Source organism: Notothenia coriiceps, unplaced genomic scaffold, assembly GCF_000735185.1.
Source record: "Notothenia coriiceps isolate Sejong01 unplaced genomic scaffold, NC01 NC01_scaffold00034543, whole genome shotgun sequence".
In the NCBI taxonomy this organism is placed as follows: Eukaryota; Metazoa; Chordata; class Actinopteri; order Perciformes; family Nototheniidae; genus Notothenia; species Notothenia coriiceps.
In genome coordinates this window covers 318,511-329,636 of record NW_011367244.1, presented here as the reverse complement: position 1 = coordinate 329,636, position 11,126 = coordinate 318,511, and the positions used below count along the sequence as shown (strand labels likewise).

At 39.4% G+C, this 11,126-nt stretch overlaps 1 protein-coding gene across 1 annotated transcript in view; it reads left to right on the top strand.

Annotated features, from left to right (window-relative positions):
• Positions 1 to 331: 331 nt before the first annotated feature.
• The window catches only part of fndc4a (fibronectin type III domain containing 4a), a gene marked incomplete at its 5' end in the record, with an annotated part of 19,274 nt that continues 8,479 nt past the window's right edge, over positions 332 to 11,126 (top strand). Inside the window, 3 exons of the mRNA XM_010790707.1 lie at positions 332 to 447; positions 2,083 to 2,287; positions 8,293 to 8,382. Of these exons, the coding sequence (XP_010789009.1) occupies positions 332 to 447; positions 2,083 to 2,287; positions 8,293 to 8,382 (411 nt within the window). The remainder of the gene's footprint in view (positions 448 to 2,082; positions 2,288 to 8,292; positions 8,383 to 11,126) is intronic.

Sequence of the window (11,126 nt, the reverse complement as noted above, 5' to 3'; positions counted from 1 at the left end):
GTGTGAGTTTGTATAAATGAACATGAGATAAGATACTGAAGAGCAGTTTGGCACCTTGTGTGGTAATTGGTCAATGTTGATATGTGTTTTAATGCGCTTTGAGTGGTCGGAAGAAAAGAAAGGTGCTTTATAACTGGGTCTATTGAATATTTAGCTTTTTATAACATGAGACCCAGCAGTTAGTGTACCATGATGACACATACAGCCAGGTTATAGTGTTGAGTTCAGTGCCAAGACTTTCCAGGTGCAGCGTGGACACATATGGCTTGGATAATTTACAGTAATATCTGGTGGATTAACAGAAAGTCTATTTATTTTTCCTTTCCGTCAGACCGGCCACCGGCTCCTGTTAATGTGTCCGTCATGCATCTGCGAGCCGACTCTGCAACTGTATCCTGGGAAGTTCCAGAGGGAGATATAATAATCGGCTTTTCGATCTCACAACAGGTAAGTCCTAAACTTGTATTATGAATATGGCGAAACATGGACGGGTTGGCAGAAAACCCCCCATAAAGGCCCCTACACACGGCGGCTTGCGTTGAAGCTTCAACGCTTCTGTCCATTCACTTTGAATGGGGTGACGTCACGCTTCGCCGAACTGCATTGTGGGAGCAAAGCGTAGCGTTGCTTGCTTCAAAAGAAGAGCAATGTTCTACTTTTGAAGCTTCGACGGAAGCGTCAGCCAATCGAATCATATGCAAGTACAAGCTCTAGCCAATCAAACCGCTGCTTGTGTGTCCGGGGCGGGAGATTCATGTGATTGGTTGTTGGTCGAGCGTCAGACATGCCCGCCGGCAAGCTTCAACGCACGCCGCCGTGTGTAGGGGCCGTTAGGGAAAATTGCATTAGTTTTAGATTTGTGACTTGGCATTGAGCCTTTGTCATGTCCAGTTTAAATTTTGTTGGCACACCATGCAGTGAGTATGAAGAAGTGCACCTGGAATCTGTAACCCACCCTGTCATCGTTCGTGCCAGCCTGTGAAACACGTACGGCTAAAATAGGTATAAGTGACTGAAAACATATTACTCGGACAATTAAATGATAATATAGTCACAAAGTCCATGGAGGAGTTTTTATATGCTCATCAAACACTATATTTCATGAGTTTGTCCAGCATAATGAGTAAGTATGCAGCACATATGCACAAGCAGATGAATGAAGATGTGTCTTCATCTCAGTGTGTATTCTTGGGTAAAGCTTTGCTTAGCATGCAGAAAGGATGACTAAATATTGCCTTCAAGCTTGGAGTCAGAATCAAACTTGGCATGGTCGAATTGTCAAGAGAAAACAGGGGGCCACTTTGTGAAGCCGCCAAACTGCAATTCTGAGGCTAAAACGATTTCATAGGCTTAATATAGGAAAACCAATAAATGTTAACCCTGAATGGGTGAACACCATATGTTTATGTAATTGTGTTTATGCTTTAAGGCATCATGCAACTCTTTAACTTTGCTTTCACTTAGTGTGACTGATGGTCTGTGTACAACACCAAAATGACCCAAACACACAGATGTTTGTCATGGTAAGCATCTTAAATTGATGTATATCGTGGTAAATAATTACATTACTCATAGTTTACAGCTGTCTTTTAGTCGAGCAGGGCCATTAAAGAGACTTCGACCTAGAGCCACACATAGATAATGCTACAGGAGTATCATTCTCACAGCTTTGGGTCTTTGTTGCTCCAGTAACCTTCTGAAAGGTCATAGACAAAGTCTGAGACTCTGATTAGTCTAGACGGCAAGTACCTGGAGTCACAAGCTTTCAGAATATTGACTGCAAATGTATAATTCCCAGTCAAGACTCCTTACGGCTAAACTAAATTGCCAACTGTTAATATAATAAGCACCCAGCATGTCGTTCTCCAGCAAACTTTGGTACAGTAGGTAACCTCCGTCTCACATTATCATGGCTCCATCAAGAGGTACATGATTGTTTTTAGCATTTTTACGAAGGTTTCTTCCTTAGGGACCATTTGCAGGACTGTTTCTTCACCTTGATTACCAACACTGTATTGATTACTGCATCTATTCAAAAGATCAATCTACTTTGGTGTACTTTATCCCTGTTCGTATCCCTAGAGGCAGGAAGGACACGTGCAACGATTCATTCGAGAAGTCAACACCACCAGCCGCTCTTGTGTCCTCTGGGACTTGGACGAGGAGACAGACTACATCATCCAGGTCCAGTCAATCGGCCTTTATGGGGAGAGCCAAGCCAGCAAGAAGGTCCATTTTCGAACCCTCAAAAAGACAGATCACTTCCCCTCCAATGGCTCCAACCAAGGTAAGGAGCTGTGGCATATGGTTGTTTGCCTCTTGCAAAGATCATTTGAATAAATGTGTTTCTGTCGGATAATAATAAAACATGGTTAGAAGAGTAGGGGCTCGTGTTTTCACATGTGCTAAAACCTTTCTTTGAAGTTAAACGCTAAGGCTGGCCATATGTTTTTTAATATCGTCCTCAAACCCTCTAACAACACTAAAACCAACAATCAATCCTTCTTGCTAACTCATATTGTTTGTGTAGCCACATATATAGTTTATAGTTCCTTAAAGCGGAACTCTATTATTGTTCAAAAACTACGAACAAAACTAAAAGGCTATCCATAAGATCCATTAGATATGCTACTAACACAGTCTCCGCCAACCAGTGACGTTGATCAACCTTTGACCTTCAGATTATATACATGTTTATCATGACTATGTTGATGACTGTGCCTAATTTGAAGACATTTTCCATTTCCTTTAAGACATTTTCCTTCAGAAGTATTCCTTATACTGAGATATCACAACAAAAGCACTTCTTTCAAATTAAATGTTTGTTGTACTGAAGACATACACACTTCACCCAGTGTCAGGAGTGGCTGTATTCTTTTTTCAAATGACTTTTTATGCTTTTGCGCTACAATACTGTAGTTCCGTGGCGTGATGAATAATATATATCATTCTTCGGATACACAGGCAATACTTGTTAGTTTGATCAATTCATTTGTCTTCATGGGATATGTCAATGTCAAACATATATCATTTAACTGCCAGGTATTGAGTTGGTTCAGTCTATCAAATGCTATAAAAGTTTGTCAAAATGCAGTATTATCGATAAGGTCACAAAAGGTCACTGCATCGATCTTTTCAGAGTGTTTCACCTCACTCTGTTGCGCGACATAAAGCTTTCCGCCCCGAGGCGAACACAGCAGCAACTCATTACAGATGCTTTTCCTGCTCTCGCGCTCAAGCCTCTTCTGGCTGTTGAATGCTTTTAAGCGGCCTGCCATCGAAAATGAGCTACAGTAAAGTGCAAGTAACCTAAAGCCTCCTCTCACGCAGGTCTATTTTCTCCTGTAGACCATTTCATTATTGACAGACTGTTCAAGCATGGCTGCAGGCAACTCCTCTGAATTCAAGCAACTCTATATAACTCGGGGTGAACTAATCAGATTACACAAACTCTGAAGCACTTTGGATTCAGTGTCTGTGCTCATAGGCTGGAGGGAAATATGAACACCATGACCAATGGAGAAAGGGGTTAGTAATTCTCAATTCTTCATGGCACAGATGAGGAAAGTGTCAGAAAAAGCCATTGGCTCTCTGTTATAAGCAGTTGGGAAGGCTACATTTCAGAGAAAAGCCCTTCTCTACATTCCTTTAGCCATGATTATGGGATGAGCCAAATATATTAACAGTTTAAACACTGACAGCTTGAGTTTGGCACCGTTCTAGAAACAGGCCTGCTACTTCAAACAATGTTGGCTTGTGTTATATTATGGGGTGGTGTACTGTAGGTTATGAATATAGGAAGTGCTGATGCAGGTGAATCATACACGTCTTCCTTTTTAGCTGATTCAGGGTTGATAACATAAATTGAGCTGGCTCCATCGGTGAAAGAAAAAGAAACACATTCAGGCTCAAGCTCAGCTGAAGAGCCTGTACACTAGGGCTGCTCAATTAATTGTATTTTAATCGCAATTACGATTATGGCTTGCAACGATTACGAAAACAACGTAATCTAAATAAAACGATTATTTTTTGTATTATTATTACTTTTCTTTTTTTTTTAAATAATTTTTTTTTCTTGGTTTTTCAGTTGAATTATAATTAAAGTTAAGGGTAATCAACTGTTAATAACATACTGTTCACATTTTTTTTCTCCAATAAATTGATGTTTTCAAAGTAAATGGATAATCGTTTTTAATAATCGTGATATCAATTATTGACCCAAATAATCGAGATTATGATTTGCCATAATAAAAATAAAAACAAATAAAACTAACCATGAATATCTGAATGAAGCGCTTAGAATAACAATATTTCACTTATACTTTTGGAAAAGGTTTCACTTTGCACCATTAATCACAATTTGTAGCCCCCACCAGTCATGCAAGTGGGTCAGGAAAACAGCCCACTCAGTGCATGAGCTTCATTTGTGGGAGTTTGTTTTGGTAAATGTAAAAGCCAACAGTGTCAGCTTTCCATAAATATAATGCCTGCACTGCTGACTTCCCATGTCCCAGTTTCAAAGTCCAATCACATCAAATTTCTTGTGTCGGGTTTATGACTCGGCTTCAGTTTTCATCTAAGGGTCTGTGTTGTTGTATATTTTCACTCTGATAATGTATGCAAATGTATGCGGACTTGCGTTTTTATTTAAAACCACAACAAGCAGAAAACATACTTTTGTAAATTAACATTTGCTATATCAAATACACAAATGTAATTATCTCTTTTGAGACACCTCCAATACTTTTATAACCTCCATCTTTTCTCTTAAAAAGCTTTTGCCCTCTCTGAAAGGAAGTTTACAATGTTTCCTTCCAAGATAGCATTATGCCTTTGTCATAAACCTTCATCCATCCATCTTCTCCCGCTTATCCGTGGTCGGGTCGCGGAGGTAGCAGTTCCAGCAGAGAGCCCCAAACTTTCTTTTCCCAGACCTTAGTGCATCTTAATTTAATAGGAGCTTTTTTATATTCAGGATCCTGCCGCTGACCATTGCTCCTTAAAAAGCATTTGTAATCTAGTTGGCTGCGGCATCTCACAGCCAAGTGCCTCCTATTGAAACTAAATTGATTTGAAGCATAGTCTAGGCATTCCAAAAAGCCATAGATATAACACCCATAAATCAATAATGCTTATATATTTTTCCTGAATGCAATTATCTTTGATAATGTAATTATATATCAGTATATGCAACTGACTGTACAACTTGCCTGAGCCAGATTCAGAATCAATCTATTTCGTATAAAGCATTTCCTGGCAAGATATATTCCCATTTGAATTTAAATAGGCTACTGAGGATCAATATGTAATTCCAAAGTCTATTTCAATTTGATTATTTCCATGGAAAGCTTTTAATCAGAGTATATATATATACTCTGATTAAAATCTTTCCATTTCCACATTTGTGTTCTTTATTGCCCTTCAAGAGTGACGTATGTCTCACTTTGGTCAGAGGAGGAGACTTTTTAAGATCAATTGTTGTCATATGTCTGCAGTTTATTAGGATTCCATTAAAGTAATCAATTGCTCTGTATGAACCTCTGCAAACTAAACTGAAAAGTATTTTACTGAGGAGTAATTCCAGCATAATGGAAGTACAAGGGATTAACAATGTTAGATATTTGTAAATGGGCATTTTCTATTTGTGTGTCTACTACATTATCAAGCTTCTTTTGCATGAAGAGTGACGCCACAGTCAACACAGAAAACCTCCAAATAAGTTATATAAAACATTCCCAAACAAGCCACATGAAGCCACTGCGATTGTCACCTGCTCTCAAACTGTTTCACAAAGGAGATGAAAAAAGAAAGAAAGAATCATTTCAAAGGATGCATGCCTTGAGCAGTCAAATCTACCTCGGTAAGCACTCCCCTCAGACACAATTACTGTGAGATACTTCAAAAAGATGAGAGTCAGAAACACCCAGGCTCCCCCATTAGCAGCACTGAGACAAAGTACGCTCCCTGGTACATATTATTTTAACAACCATACTGATATGGATTTTACAACATAAATTAATTCACATTATACTGCACTGTACTCAGCTGTAGTTGAACTCACATGTTTGATACACTGTTTATCTACTGAGGAGACGCATGTTTTATTTTAAAAACACAGTTTCTAGGAGACATAATGCAAAAATAAATCACAGGATTCATCATCATGACACCAGTACAGCCCCCCCAGTGTGTTGTTACATGGCTTCCCGACACAGTTAACAGCCACAAAACAACATCCTGGGATTTGGGGTGAGCAGAAGGAAGGTCAACTAATTATCTCGACACAAACTCTTTGAGTGCACCGAAGGCTTCACAATCCATACGTTCCCGACTACAGCAGAGAATCACAGCATATATCTGAGTGTGGTAGCAATGCCACATGAAATATGTACGATACGGCAGCACAACATGTTATTCAGGTCATCATTCTGTTCCATCGCTCGCTTGTATATTACATCAAATATGCACATGGTGAATATCAGCATGCTTCACAGTCAGCAGCACGTCTTTCAAATTAAGGATCATTAGATCAACTGGAACACGGTAAACAAGAGCACGAAGTTCAGATGGAAATGTGCAGAAGCCTCAAAGATCAAATGAATGACTGAAACAGCCTGATACAAGTGGTTTCTCTATGATCTACTTTTCATATGTGCAGGGCCAGTTTATAATTCAGTGGGTGAGGTTCTTCTGACAGAAAGAGAGGTGGGATAATAAAGTGGAGAGCAGCTCGTAGGTCGTACTTAGTGCTGAGCTGAGTCCTGACCCGGCATAATGTGTGCCTACATGCTGCTGGAAGCACATCCCACACTGCTAGCTGATAGATAACACAGGGGGCTCATTGCTGAGTTGTTTTGAACATTTCAGTCAGGAGCCATTTGTAATACCTGCACACTTAAAAGGGGAAGCAATTCACCTTCACTATTGGGTCAATAAAAGCAACCACTAATTAACAGCAGGGCATGGATAAGCAATATTCAACCAAAGCGCTGAAACTCAGACTCAAAGGTGTAGCATTAGCATTTAGTTTATGTTATCTGCCATCTGTGTGTTTACGATGCCACTAAGCATCAAGGTATGTGTACGCTTTGATGGTTTGTTTATTGGATTTAATCCAAATTGTTCCTTCTTTACATTCTGTCGTGTGCAAGCTCATTCATTTTTAGCGTTTAAGATTAAAATGCTCATGGAAATTGCCCTTTAAAGACAAACTAGAACACAGTTAACAAGGCATTTGCAGACGTTTAGATGGAAGGTCTTTGAGAATACCAAAGCCTCAAGGTTAATTACTGACACAGCCTTCTACCAGCAGATTCTCTATGAAACAGCCTTCTCTGAGTAGTTTTATCTATGCATTTCAGTAGTTTGCTTAAACAATGTGTTATTGCTTTTATGGTAGTCAGCAGATGCCTTTATTTACTGATGACTGTAAATGTAGACAGTATGGACCCAGTAGTAGAGCGCAAATCCCCTCTAAATTCAGCAATGTATAACTTACGGTTCTTTAAGTCTGTATGATACCAAAAAATTAATCAAAAAATTGCTAAATTATTCATATAAACCAGAACTATATGTGTGTAAGCTACAAGAACTTACATTGATTGTCCTGACATACGTTGTTCTTCAAGAGTTCAATGACCCACAGTCAACAAAGACACAATGATTTGAGGCTATTTTAAACTCTACACCTTCCCTTTCTTCATTTACGTTTCCCATGCACACAACCAAGATGGAAGTAATTGACCCCACTTTGTAGCAGCCATCACGCCAAGAGAGCTGACAGTTTCCGGCCCAGTTTCCTGACGACTTGATTCACTGAAAGAAGCAATAGGGAAGAGTGGTGCTCTGGAAGAGTTCCATCCATGCGGGTTAAGAGATAGTTTTCAGAGTGGAAAAAGGCCCATAGTCAATCCACTTAAAGGAGGATTAATGCTACAGGATTGATTTGTGGTAATGCCCAGCACATTTTTCTGACTACGTTTTTTGTTAAATGGCATAAAAATCATGAGAAATGAAGGGCGTGTCAACTTTTACCGGTGCTAATTGACAGGGTGGTCTTATCAGAAAATCCAGAGAAGTATCTCTTGACTTGTGAAGGGTAGTTAGTTTTTACTGACACTATGTCAAGACTTATGTGTTATTGTGTGTGATGTTTTTGCATTTCAATGTCCAATGTATGTTGTTCTTTGTTGTATCAATTAAGGAAAGGTCAAAATGTTCAGTCCTCAGTATTCAGTAGTTAGACCTTGGAGTGTGTGTTGACTACAAATGTCCTTCCTGTGGTCTCTCTAGATGACCCCACTGTGCAGGGCCTGGATAAGTCCCGACATCTACAAACAGGAGAGATGATCATCATCGTGGTGGTCCTGGTCATGTGGGCAGGTAGGTATGCAGATTGTGTGTACAATAATAATGATTTAGTCTTTAAAAAAGCACTTACAAGAAAATACGTTATGTAGATATGTAGACTCAACATAGGTTAGCTTGGTAATATGATTAAAGGAAGAACATTAAAGGCAATATGGTATTTCCTTTGCGTCGAAAGGAGCCAGTTGAGGTGGTTCGGGCACCTAATTAGGATGCCACCTGGGCGCCTCCCTAGGGAGGTGTTCCAGGCACGTCCAGCTGGGAGGAGACCAAGGGGTAGACCTAGGACCAGGTGGAGGGATTATATCTCTTCGCTGGCCTGGGAGCACCTTGGGATCCCCCAGTCAGAGCTGGTTGATGTGGCCAGGGAAAAGAAAGTTTGGGGCTCTCTGCTGGAACTGCTACCCCCGCATCCACCCCCCCCTCAAATAAGATAATACATGCAAGTTCATGGCTACTGTAGACAACGATCTTGTTGCTCTGTGTCGCGTTGTTAATGAGTGAAACACATCGGAGTTGAGGATCTGTGGGGTTTATTCTCCCAAAAATATAATTTACAATTTACAATTCAGGCATTTAGCAGACGCCTTATTCCAAAGCGATTTACAATTACAGGGACATTCTCCTTGGAGTAACCGAGGGCTAAGTGCCTTACTCATATACTGTATATATATAATATATTATATTTATATTTATTTATACAGCAGTACTTTATCGATCACAGTAAGAGGATACGTATATTTTATGGTTACGGTTATAGTAAAAGTCCATATTTTATTGTGTGAATACAACATTTTAGCACTAAAGAAACGCTGTTAGGACAATTTAAGTGTTCTGCTGGTGAGTTTGTGGTTTGCCCCATTACATTTTATGTCAGGAAGTAACAGCCTGAGGTGCTGAAATTAATTCCTGTTTACATAAGTGATTGTTTTTAACCGGATGTAGTTAAAAATGGTATTTTCCCACAAATTGACACCTTGCTAGAGGCGTTCATTGTACTTGCAAATTACATTTCTTAAGTTTTAATAGGGCCAATTAATTTATTGAAACTAGTTTATATATCATTAGCTATATAACCAAGTCTCTCTATAAACAATCCTAGTACTATGTCCTGTTAAAGTAACACATATTTAAATGTGTCCGATCATTAATAGCCTCATTGGAGATTCGATATGATCTGATACCTATACATTCAAGAGAAAGCATATCATGTTATTGATTGGTCGGTGTCGATGGTGAAATTAAATGAAAATTCTGCCAAATCAGCTAAAAGAGAACAGATTGTTTCCACTGGAACTGCAACGTGTTAGCATTTATTGTTAGCCTCAATGATACAAACTAATTGTGCACACCTGAAAGAGGTTTTATACTGCAGATTATCTTGCAGTTACATCAATACATCGGCACAACAATCAATACAGTCATCCAGAACAAGAGCTTTAAGATCCATAATTTCTGTAGTTAAAGTCTAGAAACCGGAGCATAGATTTTCCCTTCTAGACTTTTGTCAAACCATCATCATGCTGTCTTGTATATTCTCTGCCTCAAAGCTCTCCTTCCCTGCGTGAGTTTCTACTCCTTTGAGGAAGTGTGCAGCTTAATGAAGTGTTGAGGCACAATGAGAAGTGGCAGATCTGACAGGCTGCCAGACGCCAGGTTTCACACCCCCGAGTATCAGAGTGAGATGTTAAATAATACTAATGAGAGAGACCGAAGGGACATGGAGAATATGAGGAGTGGGAGTGAAGGAATAAAAACATCTCATGTGCCGCGATCATAATGAGCTGCTCCTTTTCAGCCGGTCCAGTTTTAAAGTCCATATTCCCTGCTTTTTGGGTTCTAAATGGGCAAAAGATAGTTGTTTTTTTACGCATTTTATCTTATATTTCTTGCTCTTATCACAATTATTTTTATGATTTTTTTAAATCTTTAACCGCTTGTTCTAGGTCCAAAGAAAAAAATAAACAAAACTATAAAGTAATTAGCCAATTGCTTAAAAACGCTGTATAATGCTTCGGTGTAGCGAGGTGGTGTTGGTTGAAATAGTGCTTTCAATAAATCATCATCATCAGCAGTTGTTGTTTTTGCTGAGCTCCTGAGGAAAATTGTGACTTTATAACAACATTACAATAAACTGTAATGTGAACCATTTAAATGAAAACTAATCACTTTTCAAATTAAACAAATGCTGCTGCAATTTAATCCAGAAACAAACCCGTATAAATGCCTATCATATATATATGACATCTAGTTGCAGTGTTGCGAAGCTCTTACAGGACGCATGAATAATAATTTGTCAGTTAATGAATTACACGTGCCTTGATTTCTTGCAGCTACAGTAATGTTCTTTACCAGAACTTGATACCAGGTTCTGAATATTTAATGATGCGAATCTCATAAATATTCATAACCTCAGTGAAGCAAGTTATTTGTGCGCATTACAGTGTTTAGTAAACTGGAGGCAGTGCTGCACCTGGCAGATTTCTTACTGTAGCAAAGCAAACTCCATGGAGAATAACTATCTTCCAAGCTTTCCGATAAAGGCAGAGCTTCACACTCCCAGAGGAACAGAATTCCATTATCCGCATGGCCTTTCAGCGTTAGAGGAAGAGGTGACATGTCTGAGAGTGACAGTCCCCCTGCATCACCGCTGAATTCCTATCCTCGTGTGTGTGTGTGTGTGTGTGTGTGTGTGTGTGTGTGTGTGTGTGTGTGTGTGTGTGTGTGTGTGTGTGTGTGTGTGTGTGTGTGTGTGTGTG